General features: G+C 48.5%; 1 protein-coding gene across 1 annotated transcript in view; it reads left to right on the forward strand.

Moving 5' to 3' along the window:
* Positions 1-20,255, forward strand: part of LOC131825321 (interleukin-10 receptor subunit beta-like) — a 55,623-nt gene extending 35,368 nt beyond the window's left edge. The window contains 6 exon segments of the mRNA XM_059164621.1: positions 3,032-3,189; positions 5,388-5,554; positions 9,370-9,517; positions 14,910-15,064; positions 19,595-19,836; positions 19,838-20,255. Coding sequence (XP_059020604.1) covers positions 3,032-3,189; positions 5,388-5,554; positions 9,370-9,517; positions 14,910-15,064; positions 19,595-19,836; positions 19,838-19,916 — 949 coding nt within the window. The 3' untranslated portion in view covers positions 19,917-20,255.
* The last annotated feature ends 663 nt before the right edge of the window (positions 20,256-20,918 follow it).

Genomic DNA, 20,918 nt, shown 5'->3' on the forward strand with positions numbered 1-20,918 from the left:
CCAGATCCCATTAACCCCACACTCCTTCTCATCCAGATTTCTTTTACAAACACATCCCAGGCCTGTCGAAGCAGAGAAGACATTGAAAGATGACTAAGATCGTCTTTGTTAACTTTTGGGGGCACTTCTTAGTTCTAAGGAATTCCCCACTAACAGAATTTTAAGATTTAATTTTAAGATTAGATTTCAAGATTTTAAGATTTCAAGTACAGTGCAAAAGAACTTCCAAATAGCTTATATCCAGATTCACCGGTTTTTAAGGTTTGCCGTGTTTCCTTTGTCTCTCTTTGTCTTACATCATGGCCTTTGCCCCTTAATATTTCATGGAGAATTTCCTAAGAGCAAGGATGATCTCTTACATCACCCCGTGTAGCTGCTGAGATTGGCACCTTTCATGTTGGGGCTGGACTTCCATCTGACCTATAGTCCTTCATCAGATTTGTCAGTTTCCTCAAGGACTTAGGACAGGTGATTCGGCCAGTATTTTTCCCCCACTGTGTATTTTCTACCACTCCTTGGTTTGATAATTTCATGTCTGTTTCTGCGGTCTTGACAGCTCTACAGATTTCACTCTGCAAAATTAACCTCCTCCCTATCTCTCTCTCCCTGCACACCCATTTATTCTTTGTTATTCCATTCTGTGCCCTTGTAGTAGAGGCCTTTGGTTGGGATGTTCAGTCTTGTAGGCACGAGTTCCCAGTGGCTTCCCAGCAACCTGGTGCCATGTGTCCCTAGCACGGACATCCAGATTGAGCGTGGGATATGCTGGGGCAAACAAAGCGTGTGCTGGGGTGTCCCTGGGGAAGAAATTTGATCTTGAAAAATCTGATTGCTGTTTTTTGTGGCTTGTGAAAGATTTGTTTGGAATTCAGCTTGAGAGGTTGGATAGCACAGACTCTTACATGTGTGTGCGGGGTGGGGTGAGCAGAGCCGGCACACTTCAGGAGAATGGATTGGTGATTTGAATGTGGAAACATCTTTGAAAAGGAGATGTAAATGTGGGGAATGGGTTCTACGACCTACTTAACGGGGAGAAAAATACGTCTAGATGCCCTAAAAATGACCTGGTGAGAGAGAAGTTATTGCAAAACAATTTCTGGAATGTTCCATGTTCCAGCCATTTGATACATTAGTTTAAATGAAGGAAGTGACCCCAGGAGAGAGAGCCCCCCCTTCATACTATGACCTCTGGAGTCTCCAAATGGTGGGATGTTAGGCAGCCCATGAAGAGTTTGGATTGACGAATGTTTGTGGGATAGTACAAAAAAAGAGGAGATTGTAGACTAGTCTGAGCCCAATTATCTCTACCTACTTTTAGCCAGAAATTGTTCTGGGCATCACCAAGGACGTGATGAGGTATGGTGTGGTACCTAAGACTGTGGGCTCTGAAGTCAAGCTGATCCCAGCTCTGTAGGGCAAGTTTCTCAGGTTCTCCATTCCTGCGCCCCATCTTTAAAATAGGAGTGATCCCTGTTCTGCTCTCCTGGACTTGAGGTCATACAGGTAAAAACACTTCCTGCCCCGCCTGACACCTATGTGCTTGACAAGTGGGCTGTTACTATTTTATCATCAGCAGCTTTGTTATCCCCTCTAAGGACAGCCAAATCAGAGGAAGATACACTGAGGAACCAGTTAGACAAAACCCCCCCTTTTTGTGAGACTAGAGCCCGGGTGCCCTCCTCAGGTGGCCGCGAGGCGGTCACTCACACCTGTCAGGCTTCTCAGACATCATTTTCCTTCTTCAACTTCACGTGTCTGCCACCCTCCCTTCAAGGATGGGTGTCAGGACTCCAGCTCTGTTCTAAACCCATTGTATAAAACAAATCTGTGTGAGAGTGAATTGTTGCAAGATGAATGGATAAAGAAGATGTGGTATATATATATAATGGAGTACTATGCAGCCATCAAAAGAAATGAAATCTTGCAATTTGCGACAATGTGGATAGGAACTAGAGGGTATTATGCTTAGGGAAGTAAGTCAGTTGGAGAAAGACAACTATCATATGATCTCCCTGATATGAGGAAGTGGAGATGCAGTGGCGTGGGGGGGTGGTTTGGGGGTAATAAAAGAATAAATGAAACAAGATGGGATCGGGAGGGAGATAAACCATAAGTGACTCTTAATCTCACAAAACAAACTGAGGGTTGCTGAGGGGAGGTGGGTAGGGAGAGGGGGGTGGGGTTATGGACATTGGGGAGGGTTTGTGCTATGGTGAGTGCTGTGAAGTGTGTAAACCTGGCGATTCACAGACCTGTACCCCTGGGGCTAATCATACATTTATATGTTTATTAAAAAAAATTAAAAGAGTGAATCATTGCGTAGTTTTTCCAGAGTAATTGCAGAAATCATTTTTGGGACACTGTTTGAAATTCTTGTAACAGACCTATTTTGGCCAATCTGTGTTATATCAGTATTCACAGACTGTGTCCCTCCGCTTTCATAAATAGCATCATCAAGGATGGAAGCTTTATTGGTCGAATATATTGAAGACTCAAGCCCATTTTGAAGAGACATGTGTTCACTAGGATACAAATGTTGCTGAGGAAGTTCTGTTATGAAGATAGACTCTTCTTTATGTTTAAACTAGTTTCTGCCCCAAATCGTTTGACCACAGACAGATTTTTTTTTTCTAAGATTTTATTTATTTATTTGAGAGTGAGAGGGAGAAGCAGACTTCCCACTGAGCAGGGAGCCCAACTGGGGCTCGATCTCAGGACCCTGAGATCATGATGTGAGCCAAAATCAAGAGTCAGAGGCTTAACTGATTGAGCCGCTCAGGCACCCAGGGGCAGATTATTTTTTAAACAACTTATGATATCTCAAGAATCACTAAAATCCCATGAAGCACAATTGAGGAAGTGCTCACATAAATAACACATGCTATTCCTCAGAAGTGACAAATAAGAATTCGGTTTATATTTCTCGAGTTATCCTCCATTAACCTTTGGTAGTAGGGATTTATAAAGCACCCATGAGCCCCAGAGGGACTGAAGTGAGAACTTTCATGGTTTTATTTTTCTGGTTTTACAGTTATAAGAAATTCCAAGATATGTGCACGAGGACTACCTTGACGGAATGTGATTTCTCAAGTCTTTCCAAGTATGGTGATCACACCTTGAGAGTCAGGGCTGAATTTGCCAATGAGCATTCTGACTGGATAAACATCACTTTCTGTCCATTGGATGACAGTAAGCCACTTTGTTTTCCATTTCGTCCTGATGCTATCATCGCATCTTGGTTTTCTTTCCCCCTGGTCATGGAGAAATTTTTTTTGAGCACCCACAGAGTGGGTGGCCTTGCTCAAGGAGCTTAGGGAATATAATGACGTCATGGCTGGAAAGACAGGAAGGGATGGTCATAAAGTTAACACAATAATTAAATGTAACTCTATTAACATTAATGCCTTGTGGGTAAGAATGAGTTGAGGCCAATGTTGTTAATAAGAAGAACCGGAAGGATGGATGTAGCACATTGGCCGGAAGGGAATGTGACATGACAGGCCGAAGAATAAAGGTTATTCAGGGCAGGGGTAGAGACAGGAAGATCAGGTACAGACAGCCAGCCTGCTCAGAATGAAGGACAGAGCAATGGATTCAGCTAATGGTAGATGCGTTGGGTCAGGCTGGCTGGTAAGCACCCAACAGAATGTTCCCAGGTTAGATCTGGGGGGTCCTGGGGGCTCACCAGAGGTCATGAGGTGAACATAATTAGAACATCAGGAATTAGAAACTGATTAAACCACCTGATAGCAATTGAGACAGGAAGAGGATAAGGGGGGACAAGAACCTCATGAACAAAGCTCGAGGGCATCCTTCCAAGGAGAAGCTCCGGAGAAGGGCTGCGAGGATTGTGTCTGTGTGGGGCAGGGTCTTTATACCGCTTCTGGCTCTGGGCCCTCATGGCTCCTACAGTTCCGCCTTTCCTGGTGGTGCCTGCAGCTAGGATATCCTTCCATTCTTTCCCAATTCTGTCCCAGGCTTGGACAACAAAACTCTTATTTCTGGAGTCAGAGATTCTCAAAGTGTTTTATCTTTTCTAAAGGTATCTTTACAAAAGCTAAGAAAAATCAACATTAAAAGAATACTAGCAGCTTCACAGTAGTCAATTTTCCAAAACATAGTACAGGTTTCTGCTCCTGTAGTTGCTAAGTGACTTACCAGGGCCTGCCTGGTTCCAATTCCTATGTTGGGCCCATCTGCAGAAATTCCCTTTAGAAATTAATACCGTATAGATAAGCAGCTTGCCCAAAGGTCACACAGATAAGGAGTGGCCCAGTAAAGATTCCAAGCCAAGCCCCTGTGCTCATGCTGTTAGCAACAGCTACCCTACTTTGGATCCTTGCCTCTTGAAGTTCATATGACAGGAAAGTGCTGCAAGAAGTCACATAGAATCTGTTTATACTTACTTTGAAAAGGTATCTAATAAATATTCTTATCTGGTTTTTAGCTACCAGCAGATTAAAGACAAGGCAGAATGCTGGAAGCAGGCCCATTAGCAACTTCAGAAAAAAGTAATAATAACAGCAGTCAGAGAAGAAAACAGGATATAACTCAAACAGCAGTCACCCAGAGATATTTATTGTTCATTGTGCAATTATTATTGAGCATCTACTATAAGACAGGCAGATTCTTAGTGCAGAAGTTATAATAGCAAGATGGAATCTCAGCCCTCATGAAGCTTACACTCTAATGGAGGGGAAGACAGGGAAACCAACAGATACATATTTTATGACAGATGTGACTGTGGCTCTCAAGAAAATAAAGCAAGGTTCTGGGGTAGGATGTGTTGGGAGCTGCTCTTTACATAGGGCCGTAAAAGAGTCTCTCTGAGGAGGTGATATTTGAACTGAGACCCGAATAAAGCAAAGGGACTAGCCACATGAATATCCGGTAAAAGAGCATTGGGCAGAAACAGCTACAGACTTTATTGGAAAGTATATATGATTATGTATGTTAGGCACTAAAAGTAGTAGAATTACCATCTATAGCTTCCAACCCAGCAAAAGAGATAAAGAAAATTCAACCCAATAGAAAGAAAAAAGAGGAAACACACACACACACACACACACACACACACACACACCTGTGTAGGAAACACAAAATAATGTAGTTGGAATAATTACAAATATATCAGAAATCACAATAAATATAAATGGGCTAAACTTGATTAATAAAATAAAAGACTATCAAGGTTTGTTTGTTTGTTTGTTTAAGAAACAAACTCCAGCTACCCTCCTTGACCACATCAATCAATGTCATAGCAAAATTACAACAAAGAGCAGGGTGCTTCAGTCAACCAGTAGGTCTGCCCAATTATGAAAAATAAATGTTGATGTTTTTAAAGCGTGACTTTTGACTGTCATTTTGCTTTGTTCTCTTCCTCTTAGCCATGATCGGACCACCTGAAATGCAAGTAGAAGTACTTTCTAATTCTTTACACATGCGTTTCTTAGCCCCTAAAATGGAGAATGAGCCTGAGACATGGACCATGAGGAATATTTATAACTCATGGGTTTATAACGTGCAATATTGGAAAAATGGTTCTGATGAAAAGGTAAGCTCAGCAAATCATATGCATTTCAGACATAGGCTCCCCTTCTTTGCCTAGTGTTAGTCTGAGGCCATGACAATGGAGAAAGGAGGCTAGGAAGCCATCCAGTCAGGATCTCACAAGGTGGTAGCACCTTACGTTCCAGAGGATTTAAGACCAGATCCTCTGAGTGCCAGAAGCTTTCCAGTCTGACGTATACCTGGTATTTGTCTCGTGCTTCCCAGGCCCCATAGGAAATACACAGAGCAGACTTCCAGTGTGTTTAGCTGTGAGAGCAGGCCTTTCCCTCCCTGAAGGGAAGTTGTAGGAGAAGGTGGGTAGAGCTGACTCAACATTTGGCTGGCAGAATTTGGGGTCCACTGAATCAGGTGACAAGCTGCATGACTGCTGTTTTATGGTATAAACCACTATGCCTCATGAACACCACAGAACAGCCAAGCCCATGGTCAAGGCAGCCCCTCCCCTGGATGCTGGATGAACAGTATCACACTGACCCCACTATTCCCCCTTGCTCTCCTCCTCTTCAGGGGATTTTTCCTGAGCTAGGAGTCAGACCCTGTTGGAATGTCGCTTCTGCCACTGTGACTTTAATCACATTCTCAGCCTCAGCTTCCTCATGTCTACGAGATGGGCATAATAACCCACTTGGAGGGGGACCTGGGCGGCTCAGTCAGTTAAGCATCTGACTCTTGGTTTCAGCTCAAGTCATGATCTCAGGGTCGAGGGATCAAGCCCCATGTTGGGCTCCATACTCAGCACAGAGTCTACTTGAGATGCTCCCTCTCTCTCTACCCCTACCCCTACATGCATGCATGCTCTCTCCTTCTCTCTCTCTCTCTAAAATAAATAAATAAATAAATAAATAAATAAATAAAATCTTTTTTTTTAACCCACTTCATTAATAAAGTGGAAATAATTACCTACTTCCCAGGATTTGGGGGATTTAATGACATAATGAAAAAAATAAACTTGACCCTTTACCTGAACAACATTTGTGGTTGATACAGGGGTTTTCCTTCCCCTTATATAGACACAATTGGGCTGTTTTTATTCATCCATGGTGAAGCTTTTCCTTATACATAGTGCTTCCGAGCTGAATGCCATCTATGGTGCATAGATACATCCATGTATGTTACGTAAGTTAAGTTAAGTTACATGTATGTTACCTCCTCTATATTAAATGTTGGTTCTGTCACTTCATTCTCAAGAGTTGGGGAGGATAGTGTCACCCTTGTGTGTTGTCATAGGAATGATGTGATAAGTGTATGTGTACCTACTGCAGAGGCCCCCAAAATCTCAAATTAATCACCCCCTCCAAAAGCCTCCATTAAATGATGCAGGATATCAGCCTCCTTCACAAAATAGATGATTTAGCTTATAGTCAAGCCCTGGGGGGGTGTGCCTAGAAAACAATAAAGAACGATGAGTTTTATAGTCACTTACAAAAGGTATCTCCGCTAAGCTCTGGGATGCAAAGGTAAGACAGGTTTGACCCACTCAAAGGTTAGCTGTGTACTTTTATTAAGGCTCTGTCTCCATAGCCTACCATGCCTGAGTGCCTCCCACACCAAACCTGAAAGGCAACACCCAGTTAACCTTTAGCTTCTTATCTAGAATGTGCCCACAGGATAGGCATCTGGTGACACATTGGTCCTGTCACTTGTGCCCGTCGTGTGGAAGACTTTGTTGTGGCATGCCAAGTGTTGGAAAGGCCACCTGCTTCCCAGGTCCTCCCTCTCGAGTGTCTGCAAAGTCACCAGGACTGGTTTAAATTCACTCTGGACTGAATGTTTGTGTCCCCCACCAAGTTCACATGTGGGAACCTAATCCCCAATGTGCAGGTGTTAGGAGTTGGGGCCTTTGGGAGGCATGGGATTAGCAGCCTTATAAAAGGGACCCCAGAGAGATCCCTTGGCAGGTCCTTGTGCCAAGGACACAGCGTGTAGACGGCTGGCTCAGAATCAGGAAGCCACCCTCCCTAGACCCCAGGTGTGCTGGTGCCTTGGTGTTGGACCCTCAGCCTCGAGAGCTGTGAGAAATTACATGTTTATTTAGAAGCCGCCTGCTCTGTGGTGTTCTGTTACAACAGCCTGCAAAGAGTAAGACAATAGGGTTCCCTTCTAGAATGCAGTGTTAAAAGGCTGCCGTATCCAGTTCGTAAACTCGTAGCATAAAAGGCTTCAGGAAATGCTGTTTCTTCCTGATGGGAGCATGTGAGCAAATAAAATCAGAAATTCTCCAGGGTGTGAAAGCTGGCTAGAAAGGCAATCAGAGGGGACTTGAACAGGGCTTTTCACGTCTGTCCTTCCTTGCCTGCCAGTGTGGATCAACCCTGAGTTTAATCTCTGCACAAAATAGCACTGCAAGGTTGTAGGGGCATTGGGTCCCTAGGAATGAAAGCCAGGATTTTTTTTATTTTTAATTATTGGAAGTTATACCATACTCTTCATGCAGTCAATGGTATAATCAAATTCTTGTTGTCAATGAGCTTGGCTTTCTCCTACAATAAAGGAATAGAGAGAGACAAGCTGTCAACAAACCCAACGCCAAAAGGAAAATAACCAATTACTAAAGTAAAAAAAAAAAAAAAAAAAGCTTGTGCTCATTTTCCATTGAAATTCCTATTCACCTAACATATTTTATTTTTTGAAGATTTTATTTATTTATTTGCGAGTGATCATGAGCAGGGGGGTAGCAGCAGAGGGAGAGGGAGAAGCAGGCTCCCTGCTGAGCAGTGAGGCTGATGCAGGACCCTATCCCAGGACCCTGAGATCATGACCTGAGCCGAAGGCAGACGCTTAACCAACTGAGCCACCCAGGCGCCCCTCATGTAACACATTTTAAATAGGACCCTTCTATCAGAAAATAGAACCAAGAACCATGATGGAAACGTGGGTGCATATACTCTTCTAGTTCCCTTTACTTTGCCGGGAACTGTTTTGGTTTTCCAAACTCAGGAACAGATCATCAGTGAGGATGGCTTAGGTTCCCACTAAGCTGAGTCAGGGAGTCCGTGGCGGGTTCCTTGCAGAGGAGACTGGATCCTGCCAGATGAGGACATTTCAGGGGCTCACGTGGAAAAGCAATTCAAAGAAGAAAGCTGGGCTGCCAGGGTCAGAAACCTGCCTTTGACCTAGGAGGAAAATCACATGGAGCCCCACGCTAAGGGTCCGGAGTCACCATTCTGGGGCTGCTATACCAGATTTCCCCAAACCCAACAAAAGCATGTTGTCTCAAGGTCGCGGAGGCTCAAAATCTGAGATCCAGGGTTCAGCAGCGAGAGTCCTTCCAAGGGCTGTGAGCAAGGCTCTGTTCCATGCCTGTCTCCTAGCTCCCGGGTCCCTGGCAGTTCTTGGCTTCTTGGCTCTTGGAAGCAACAACCCCATTTCCACCTCGTCTTTATGGGGGTTATGTGTCCGTGTCCAGATCTCCTCTTCCCACCAGGACACCAGCCATGTTGGTTTAGGGCTCATCCTCACAAGCCCGTTTTCACATGATTCCCTCCAACTAAGTCCCTTTCCAAATACTAATTAGGACTTCCACATATGAATGGGGGAGGGGACCCAACTCAACCTGAACAACCTGATTCTTTTTCAAAAGGGAGTGGGGTGGCTTGTATGGCATCTAAACCAGAGAGTTCAGGAAACGAAGTGGTCTGTGAAGACCAGAGTCATCTCAGGGTCCCTGGAGATGAACGGGGAGGAACACCTGCTTCCTTTAGCTTCCTATTTTGAGCCCAAAGTAAAGATCATAACTGGGAAGGTTGGGCGGGGAGAGGAGGTACAGAGGCCTGTTTTTACTTTTGTCTTTGTTCCTAGTGGCCGAAGACCTGTCAATATGACTTTGAGATCCTCAGAGATCTTGAGCCATGGACGACTTACTGTGTTCGAGTTCAAGGGTTTCTTCCTGATCGGAACAAAAGTGGGGAATGGAGCCAGCCTGTGTGTGAGCGAACAGCCGACAACGGTGAGTCTTGAGACGCACCACCTGTAATTCTGCCTCCTCCGAGCCTTTCAGATCGTTCCGGAGACCCCCACCCAGGGTGAGCGTTGGAAGGTCCCTTAGACAGAAACCCATCTGGCTCCAGCTGCAAGCCAGGTCGGCTCTCACTGATCAACTTCCTGCTGGAAGGAGACCACCCCCTTCTGAGGCAGCTCGTTCCCTCTTAGACCAAAGGGATGGATGGACGTGTTTTCCATTCATTGGGCTCTACCTCCTCTCACTCATCCGCGCTGTGCTCATTCTGTCCGCTCAGCTCTCCTGGTGCAAGTCTTATCAGTCCTCCAAGATCACCAGCAAGGTCGAGCCCCACCACACTACCCAGAAGACTCCCTTCGCTGGGCTGCATGTCTCCAGCCCCTCAGACATATGAGGGAGAGCTTAGAGGCCTTGATCACTGTCCCCGCCAAGGGCCACTTGTCTTGGCTTCCAAGACCTCAACACAATTGCTCATAGTCCTCCCTAGTTCTTTTTTTTTTTTTTTTTAAGATTATTTATTTATTTATTTGGCAAAGAAAGAGAAAGAGAGAGAGCACAAGTAGGTAGAGCAGGAGGCAGAGGTAGAGGGAGAAGCCGGTGCCTCACTGAGCAGAAAGCTGGATGTGGGACTTGATCCCAGGACCCTGGGATCATGACCTGAGCTGAAGGCAGACGTTTAACAGACTGAGTGCCCCGAGGTGCCCCTGCTCCCTATTTCTTAAAAAAAGAGAGAGAGAGAGAAGGAGGAAAAGAAGAGAGAGGTGGGCAGAGTACCATTGGCCATACAGTGCGATCATTTACATACAGACATACTGCATTTGCACACAGGACGATACGGTCTTGCCCCCTGGATGTCTGCACCCACACAACAGGCTTTTTTTTTTTTTTTAAGATTTTATTTATTTATTTGTCAGAGAGATAGAGAGCACAAGTAGGCAGAGCTGCAGAGGGAGAGGGACAAGCAGGCTCTCTGGTGAGCAGGGAGCCCGATGTGGGACTCGATCCCAGGACCCTGGGATCAAGACCTGAACTGAAGGCAGACACTTAACCGACTGAGCCACCCAGGCACCCCACAACAGGCTTTTTTATTATTTAAAGACATCCTCGGGAGACTCAGCCAGCTCAGACCGTGGAAGGATGAATACACGCAGGCCCACTCCTGGCCATTTTTCATTACTGAGGCCCTCCTGGAAGCAAGACCTGGGGGCTGCAGAAATTCCTTCCAGAGGGAACAAAACTTTTCGTCCTCTGTGTCACAGTGCAGTTCGACGAAAATTGCAACGCTCCGATTCCACTGATTCGTCATTTCCACTTAGCAAGTTCCTGAGTGTTGCTTTTTGTTATTGAAGTATTTCTCACCCAGCTTTGCTCTGTCTCGTCTCGTTTGCCAGAAAGAGCTTGAGGATCTTTACCCATCGTTGCTTTGTGCTCCAGGATACAGCTTCCATTATACTGTTCAGCTGCTTGCTTGCTGATCCCTGACCCATCAGAAGAGAGCAGACTTTTATATAAGCGGTGCTGGTTTTTTGTCCGAAAAGTCGCTGTAAATGTAAATGTAAAAAAACTGATAAATACCAGCTAAAATGGACACAGCCAGTGCCAAGTGCAAAGCTGTGTCAACTGTGTTCGAGACGATGTCTGGATATTTCTCGAAATAAGAGCCCCGTAATCAGGTGTGCTTAGAAATGATGGGGCCTCTCGGAAAAATCCCCCCGTATATGAGCCCCGTTAGCATATCTGATGTCTCAATACCCTTTTTGAGGATCAGCATTCCAAGGATCACAGCCTGGGAAAAACCAGCCCCTCATATGCCATACTCTCACAACAAATCCTCCCTGTCCAAAAAAAAAGGGGGAAAGCAGCCATTTTGAGCTCATTTCTTCTCAAAGCCCTAATGTTGTTTTCGGTTATCATCCTTATCCTTTTTATGTGTTGGTAATTAGCCACTTAATTATCTGTTCCAGGATGTTTGTCATTTTTTCTGGAGATCCGCTTCAAGGTCACTGGCCTGGAGTTTTCTGAATCATGTTTTTTTGTTTGTTTGTTTTAAAGATTTTATTTATTCATTTGATAGAGATCACAAGTAGGCAGAGAGGTGGACAGAGAGAGAGAGGGGGAAGCAGGCTCCCTGCTGAGCAGAGAGCCCGATGCGGGGCTTGATCCCAGGACCCTGAGATCATGACCTGAGCCGAAGACAGTGGCTTAACCCACTGAGCCACCCAGGCACCCCTCTGAATTATGTTATTGTCGCTTCCTTGCTTTGTAAATGCACTAAGTGTTTGCCTGAATCCGGGATTCTTTCCCGTCTCACGGACACAGGCACGTGAATCTTCTGTAATCGTAGTAGCACATTTTCTCAGGGCTACAGAGCCACACAGAAAACCATGCTGTCCTCCTGGAGGGACTTCTCTGTCATTCTCTTTTTCTGTGGCCCCCAGTTCAGTGCCTCGCATCATCTGGAAGGCCAAGGTCAGTGTCCTAGGGGACCTGCCCGCGTCTGGGCTGGCCGAGCCTCTCTGCAATGCCTTTAAATAATGGAAAGCCCTCCCTTCGTGGGCTGCATTATTTTCCAGGCCACACGTTATTTCTACAGCATTCCTCTCTGGTTTTGTTTTGTTTTGTTTTTTGTTTGTTTTTGTTTTTCTCATTTTAGTCCTCTCTTGAATCATTCTTACTTAAATCAGAATTCTGTACCTTGGGGCGCCTGGGTGGCTCAGTGGGTTAAAGCCTCTGCCTTCAGCTCAGGTCATGATCTCAGGGTCCTGGAATCGAGTCCCGCATCGGGCTCTCTGCTTGGCAGGGAGCCTGCTTCCTCCTCTCTCTGCCTTCCTCTCTGCCTACTTCTGATCTGTCTCTGTCAAAGGAATAAATAAAATCTTTAAAAAAAAAAAAAAAGAATTCTGTACCTTGGGAGCCCCCAAGCTGCTTGAATCATGAGAATCCCTGGTCTTAGAATTATCCTTTTTGTGGGGTGCCTGGGTGGCTCCGTCATTATTAGTAATGACATTCTTAAAGTCACATTGTGAAGGATCCCTAATGGTCCTGAGACCTTTATGTCACAAGACATGCTTTGAGAGCTACAATTTGGCCTATGAGAGAAATATTTCAAATATTTTGTGACTCTAAACGATCACCCAGGAACTGACAAAACCCAAGCATTTTATAAAAGGAAAGCATAACCCATGGAAAACCTGCTTTTGTCAAACATTTTAGGTTTGTGTAGACATAGCTATCTCGTTTGAACCTCACAACCCATTTTTCCGTGAGAGCCTTGTAAGGATCTGCCCCTTTCACAGACTGGAAAAGCAAGGTTCAGAGAGGTGAAGCAACTTGGCCAGTGTCACTCAGCTGGTAAATGAATGGGGACAGAGGAGGTTACCTTTCCCGTAATTTACTGCCCCTGGACTCATTCCCCAGGTGAGCACAATTTCCCTGCGGGTGAAAACAGGGAGAGGCAGTCCTCCGGGCCACACCGTCAAGTGGAACTGAAGGAAGTCAGAGAGCTTTCTGGGGAGCTCTAGGTCATCCACCTAGGTCCTCCCCTAAGGCCCAGCCCTTATGAAGCAATGACCCGTTCTCTCTTGGGGTAACTCACAAAGGCATCGTCTGAACTTTGTTGCCATTGACCAGGTGTACCTGTCAAGCATCCTTAAACCAGCGATGGCAACACATCCTGCCTCGACCACAAGGGGACCGAGCACTGCCCTCCAGGGACTCAGCATAGTGTCAGTGACCGTGGTGGGCTCAGGGGCTTAATCCTTGTCCGCTGAGTGGGGGGGCCCCTCCGTCTGGCTCGCTCACCTTGTGACCCTGCGTTCACCAAGAACAGACACATTTGGGTTGAATGTGCTGAAAATATAGGCTGGCAGGTGCCCCTCCTCAATTCTAGCAAGTGAGGTGACTTTGCAGGGGGTCTGGGAGGAGGTCCCTTGAGCTCAGGGCCCAGGCCGGAAAGATGGTGATGACCAGACCACTGCCAGCATGAATGGAAACAAGGAGGGGCGAGGGAGGAGGGCAGGCCCATCCCAACCCCTGCTTCCCAGCCCCCCACCACAAACACCACATGGGTTCAGACATGCAACGCCTGTGGGCGCGCACTGCTCAGTGCGGGGCTTGGGGGGCCGGCAGCCAACCCAGCCCCGGCGAACTTCGGTCTGCCCTGGGCAAGTAGGAATCGACATTTTCTCCGCAAATAAAATGACTCCCTTCTAAAAAGACTCACTCTTAAAGGGCAGGGTTCATTGGCTTGTCCTCTCTGGGCCCCAGAAGCTTTGGGTTTTAATCGGGAGGGTGGTGCCGGTTGCCAGGCTCCTGGCGTTGGGAGGGTGGGTGGCCCCGGGCAGCAGGAGAAGGCGCCTGGTGCTGAATGAGGGGAGCCGGGACCACAAACGCCCGGGTCAGAGACAAAGCTGGCGGGTAGAGCAGTAAAAACAGATTTTATTCAGTAAGGACTTGCAGGAGGGAAAGAGCTACCCGGGTGTTTTAAAGGACGAGCAAGAGAGGGGCAGAGAAGAGGGGCTCGGGGAACGGACACATCACGTAGCAGCTGAGAGGGGCCTAGGGCAGCGTCCACGCTGCTCCATCGGCGTCGAATGCCAACTGGTGTTTATCAAGTCAGGCTCCCCCTTCCCGCCAAGGCTGGGGGACAGGGGGTCTCCTTCACGAAGATCGCAATTTAGAGGAATGGCTGCAGGTCCTTGAGAAAGGTAGCCCTGGGTTTTAGGAGACACAGGTGCATCTTGAAGGGGCGGAGGAAGGATTCACAGGCATGAGCTTTGGATAGCAAAGGCTCTAGGAAAGGAAGGCCAGGTGTTGGCAGAAGAGGCGGCGAGTTCTTTTGTGACATTTTCCAGACAGAAACCCACGGTGGGTGCTAGGTCGTGCCAGCCGCAAGGCCACTAGAGGCCACACTGGAGTTCGGGCGGGTGTCTGAGTGGCCGGAGGGCTCGGATGGTGGTGTCATGCCAAGAGCTTTTGCCCTTCTCAGTACAAAGCCCCACAGCGCATGCATTTCCTTGGGGCTCTGGGGTCCCGTTTCCTGCGTCAAGGCAGCAGAGGCTTCTCCAGAAACCTGGGGAGGCTCATTGCTCAGAGCCCCTGCTAAGTGTTCTCCTCGGGTATGTCAGCAGTCATGCCCGAAACCAAAGCTGGAAAAAGGAAGGGGGTGGTGGATTGGTGAGGGGGCACTTGCTGGAAACCCCTGGATCCTTGAGCAGGTGTCCCGTGTTTCCTCCTCACCGGCCCCTCCTGAGATGGGCGTCTGGCCCCGTTTTCAGGGATTCCCACCGGATTGCCATGGTGACGGAGTGTGGAGGTCGGGTGACCCAGGTGTCCTTGACTGCAGCCTAACGCAGCACCCCACCCCTTGCTGTCCCCACAGAGACAACCCCACCCTGGACTGTGGCCGTGGTCCTGGCAGCGTCCTTGTGCGCGGCCGTCTTGCTGCTCGGCTGCTCGGCCCTGCTGTGGTGTTTGTACAAGAAGACCAAACACGCCTTCTGCCCGGGGAACTGCCTGCCGCAGCACCTGAAGGAGGTAGGCCTGGGATGGGCCGGTGCTGGAGAGGAGGCCTTTCCTTGCCAGCCAGCTCTTGACGTGAGAGGGGACGACCAGAACTTAAAGTCTACCAGGACTCCTGTGGGAAAGGCCCTCCCTCTGGGAACCCTCTAGACCGGCAGTCGGCTAACTCTCCCCTGAAGGGCCAGATAGAGCAAATATTTTAGGCCTCGTAGCCCAAGAGGCAAAATCAAGATACTGTATAAGTACTTATAAAACCGCTTAAATGTAGGCATTTAAAACTCTTAAAACCACGCTGAATTCCTGGGTTTCACCATAGTTTGCTGACCCTGCTCATATGACCATGACACCAGCCATATTGGATTTGAGGCCGAAGGAGTTCATTTTACCTCGATTACCTCGATTACCTCTGTAAAGACGCTATCTCCAAATAAGTCACATTCTGAGTTGGCGACCCTGGGAGAGGCAGCAGAGCCCCTTGGCTGGAGCTGAAGCTTGTTTGAGGAATGATATGCCGTCCCGGTTCCACAGGCCCTTGGTCAGAACCACTGAGGTCTGACTGGCCCCGGGGGCCCCGGGGCCGTCTCGGAGTTCAGAAATGACACAGAAACACAGAGCCGCTTCCCTGAGTCCACACACAGGCCTCTCCCACAGACTTCCTCTTCCCTGACCCTCCCGTCTCTCTTCTTCGGGTCCCCTGACCGCACCAGCCTAGCCATTAACCTCTGCCTGTGAGTTCAGGAGGAGCCCAATCTTGGGCCACTTTTCTTCCAACACAAGAAGAGCACCAGTGGAGGGCTTCCTCCTCTCCACTGCCATTCAGGGCCGTCCAGTTCAGCCCCTGGTGCTACCACAGGCCATTTTGGGTTTGCGCACATGTGCTGTGCCCAACTTCCCATGAACCATGTTTGACCTTTTCCCACTCCCTCAACTGCCCGCCCCCCACCCCTGTGGTCATGGTGTGAACAGAGGCAGACGTGCTGGTACCACAGGAGTGCATAGTGTGGGAGGCTGGGCCCCATGCCTATGTCTCCTGAGACCTCGCTGTAGGACCCGGTGGGTTCAGCAGGCCTTATGAGGGTGACTCACTTCTGGGTGGCCCAGGCTCCCAGTGTCCTGGACTGTCTCTCCCAGTTCCCTGGAGCTGTTTTTCCAACAGGGTCTAATTCCCTGCTGTGTGATGGCCTCACCTAGTCCCCAAACTGTAGTGATCTGCACCGTGATTCAACTTTTAGGATTTGACGGATACTCCAGCCAGCATCTTTTCCCATCACAGACCCTTTGGGGACCTGCCACAGCACGTAGCCAGTTCACATTCAATTGATGTGTCATCATTGGCGGATCATGCTGGGCCTTCATAGCCCTGCACCAACCAGCCACGAGATGTGGCTAGGGCACCCTGCTCCGTGGCCCATACCTTCTGCAGGGCCCTCTCCTGCCCGTGGCAGCTGTCCTGTGTCACTCTGTGAGTTGCATTCCCAGGGCAGAACATGCTGCCTCCAGACCCATGAGGCCCACCTAGCGTCACGCTAGTTCTTGGGGGTGGGGGGGGCATCGTTGGTTCTTTACCTTGGAGAGGACGTCCAGCTCGCCTCCCCCACGGAGCCCCTACAACTTTGCTGATACAGCAGGTCCCTGCGTCCCAGGGAGTGTCCCACGCTCCAAGATGCATGTGCCCATCCACAGCCTTGTCACTTCTATCCCTTCTGGTCCTGTGGTCACATTGTCATGATAGCTGATGCCAGGCCTGGTCCCCAGACCACCCAGTTGGGGGCTATAGACTACCACCGGGAAGGACACAGTTGCACGGTCAAGGCCCCTCTCTTCTCTATAGCACAGTTTCTGAGACTACTCTGCTGCAAGCCAGGCCAGCCCCAGGGTCCCCAGAGGCTAGGGCACAAGCACCTCCACAGTGAGGGCTGGTCTGGGCCATGCAGCAGCCACGGTGGGTGGCAAGTGAGACACGTGACCCCAGGCAAGTGTTTCTGAGTGGCTAGGGACCTTTTAACAGGAGGTGTTCACCAGGATGGCGGTGCCAGAATGAGCCAGGAGGCCTCTGTGAGCTCTTGAGAAGCAGGGGGAACAAAGGGGGAAAGGCCCATTGTTTGGGTGGAAAGTGTTTTAAGTGGCGATGGAGCAGGAAACACAGCTAGTCTCTTGAGATGGGGCAGGAAGCACAGCAAGTCACTTGCTGTTTCTGCTTCTGGCTCGCCATCACAGAGACGGGTCAGACAGGAAAGGACAGATGGGACTACGTGCGTCCAGGCAAGTCAAAGCCAGAGATGGGCACAGCGAAGGGGTGGCTGGAATGAGCCCCCTCGGAGGCTAGAAGACTTTGCAGACCCACCTGCAGAGCCAGCCACTGTGATCGATCTGAGAAATGCCGGCAGGTGCTGGAGAAGGGGAGAGTTGGGGTAGGGGGGTGGTGAGAACGAGGGAGGCGCCAGGAAACTATGTAGACTGAGATCATTGCATCATGAAATTCACTAGCCTGATGCACGATGTAAGGGTCCCCTCACCATGGCCCAGAGAATACTTGAAAGTTCTGGGAGACTTAGTGGGGATGGAGACTTTGCACTGAAGCCATAGGGAGGTTTATCCAATAGGATATATTGAGACTGTGTGTGTGTGTGTGTGTGTGTGTGTGTGTGTGTGTGTGTGTGTCTCCCACCCGGAGACCAGCCTGGTCCTTGCTTTCCTGAGACTTACAACACGTCTTCCTCTGTTCTTCTTTCCTGTCCCCTTGCCCTGGAGAATCGAGAATGGCTCTAGTCCATTCTTACGAATCCACTGGACCCAAGGATTTGGGGAAGTTCCTTCTGCCCCCAGTGTCCTCCTTTGGACCTAATTCCTCTTGCCACCACCCCCCCTTCCATCAGCTGCTGGAGACCCAGAAGGTGGGAGGTGGAAATCCTGACAGGTCCACACCAGGGGCAGTGCCACTGCCAACGGCTTAAATGAAGTCCCATCAAAGGGCTGAGTGTGGAGATGACATTACGAGGGCAGCAGACTGTCGGGGTGAAGCTACAAGTCAGCAGCGGAGGGGAGAAGGAAAGACACAGTGCCCTGAGACTGTCTCCACCTTGTCCTGAAGACACTGGTGGAGCTCCAAGGAGGGAAATTGGCAAACTTGAAGTCAGCAGATGTTCGGGGAAACACAGCTGGGCATCTTTCATGGTTCAAAGAGCGGGAGAGACCCAGATGGTTAGACTCAGGTTCTGGCCCGTAACCAACCCCCAACCCCCAGCTCCGGGGAGGGAAACTGACAAGGCCGTACCCATAAAATGCACTAGACAGAAACTTAGCACGAGCCACGTGTGTTTTAAATTGGCTAGTAGCCATGTCTGTTTTTTTTTTTAAGTAAATAAGGGAAGACGAAATTAACATTAATGATATATTTTATATAACCCAGTATATACAAAATAATCATTTCAATACGTAATGAATAGCCTTTTTAATACTTGAAATACTGACCTTCTCTTTTCCTACAAAGCCTTCGGAATCTGGATTCTGACTAGCCACATTTTAGGTGGTGAGTAAGCCACACGTGACTCGTGGCTCTCCACGGTGCAGGGCTGAGGGTTACGGACCCATCGGGTGCTGGCGAGCCCCAAAGAGGACCCTTAAACCAGCCGGAGGACACGTGGGAGATTCTGTTCTTTTTCCAAGACGTATTCATCCCATGCCTGCAACGTGCTGCTTCCTAGAGGAGGTGACGCTCGGGCCACATTTATGCCACAGCATTGGGATCGGTCTAAAAAAATGTCCCTCCCAGTTTACAAGAAAAATTATCAGAGGGGGACCTGATTGCATCATCAGAGGGTGGTCTGAGATGAAGATTCATGGTTGAATTTTTAGAAATTGTGGTAAAACACACAGAACGTAAAATTTGCCATCTCGACCATTTTTAAGTGCGTAGTTCCGTGGTGTTAAGTGCCTTCACGCTGGGTTACACTGGTGGGCAGCCAGCGCCGCTGTCCATCGCCGGAACTTTTCCATCATCCCAAATAGAGTCTGTCCCCATTAAACAAGAACTCCCCCTCTCCCCCTCTGCAGCCCCCCCATCCTTCCTACTTTCTGTCCGTGAATTTGACTCCTTGTGGGACCTCACGTTAAGTAGAGTCATACAACATTCGTCCCTTCATGTCTAACTTACTCCACCTAGCATAACACCCTGCGTAGCAGGTGTCAGAAATCCATTCTTTTTCAAGGCTGAATAGTTTTCCACAGTATGGATAGGTCACATTTTCCTTGTCCATGCCAGCACTGACGGACACCTGCGTTGCCCTTACCTTCCGGTTCTTTCTTTGAGACCCAGCTTTCTGTTCTTCTGGGGATGTATTCAGAAGTGAAATTTTGCACTGTATGGCCATTCTATTTTTAAACTTTTGAGGAACTCTGATGCTGTGATTGTCACATGCTTTACACCAGCCTTCTCCAGCCAGGAGTTCCATATGAAATCTGTGTAAGCCCAGAAAAAGGAATGGGGAAATTTTGATCACTGACTCTGTGGGTTTTTTTCTTTTCTTTTTTTTATCCCCCTCACAGTTTTTAGGCCATCCTCATCACAGTACGCTTCTGATTTTCTCCTTCCCGCCCGCTGATGAGAATGAAATCTTCGACAAACTGAGTGTCATTACACAAGTCTCGGAAAACAGCAGGCAGAATCCTGGCGATGGCAGCCCCCCCGAGGCCCCATCTGGGCAGGGGTCCTCCGAGCTGGTCCCCGAGGAGGGAGTGCACACCGAGGGGTACAGCACCCCCCTCCTCCTCTCGCCCACCTGTGAGGGTCAGCGGGAAACCACCTGAGCAAACCCCACATCTAAAACTCTCAGATTCCAGGACAAGATCTGAACAACCAAAGAGCTAGATTTTAAAGGCTCGCTTGGCAAAAAAAACACTCCACGGTGGAAATGTGTTGCTTTATAAAGGCCTCGACGATTAAAAAAAAAAAATTCTTGATCACTGAGGAGTATAATTTCCAGCCTCTTCTGCTCACTACTATGAGGAACAATTTTTAATTAGAAGAAACAAAAATACTTAAAATGAGGGATAAAAAAACGAGATGCGGCAAAATCCAGCCAGATGGCCAAGAGACGGATCCGGAAAGCAGCCTCAAGTCACGGTGGCGAACGAATTTTTGGGATTCTCAGGGATACTTGGACTGGATTTATTTTGCTACCTGTACATGTTCTTTATAGTGCTGGTGCTCTAGTACAGTTTTATTCTCTAGTTCATCTGTATGCATGAACGGTGCCACGTTTGGGTACTTGGCAGATAGTGCGTGAGGCTCTCATTTGCTATTTCCTGTGTCCATTCCACAGGTATTCCTTGGTCCTTTCCTCCGTCACACAGGGGAGGACGGTGTGTGACTGGGGGGGGGGGGGGGGTCTAATGGTATCTGGGAGCGATCAGTCCAGGAAGCCTTGGGTTCCACTCAGGCACCTGCTAGCGTGTGATCCTTCAGCTTCCTCATCTGGACATGGAAATCAAAAGACCTAAGGATTAGTCATATTCCATGAAAAGCACCACCCCCGGGGGCGCCTGGGTGGCTCAGTCGGCTGGGGTCATGATCTCAGGGCCATGGGATCGAGCCCTATGCTGGGCTCCACGCTCAGGGCGGAGTCTGCCTGAGCATTCACTCTCTTGATCTCCCTCTGCCCCTCCCCCTTCATGCTCTCTCTGTCTCTTTCTAAAATATATAAATCTTTAAAAAAAAAAAAAAAAATTGGCTTCTGGGTGGCTGTCATTAAGCGTCTGCCTTCAGCTCAGATCTTGATGGCGAAAGTCCCGGGATTAAACCCTGCATTGGGCTCCCTGCTCAGCAGGAAGCCTCTTCTCCCTCTCCAAGCCCCTTGCTTGTGCTCCCTCT

The sequence above is a fragment of the Mustela lutreola genome, chromosome 2 (assembly GCF_030435805.1).
Source record: "Mustela lutreola isolate mMusLut2 chromosome 2, mMusLut2.pri, whole genome shotgun sequence".
In the NCBI taxonomy this organism is placed as follows: domain Eukaryota; kingdom Metazoa; phylum Chordata; class Mammalia; order Carnivora; family Mustelidae; genus Mustela; species Mustela lutreola.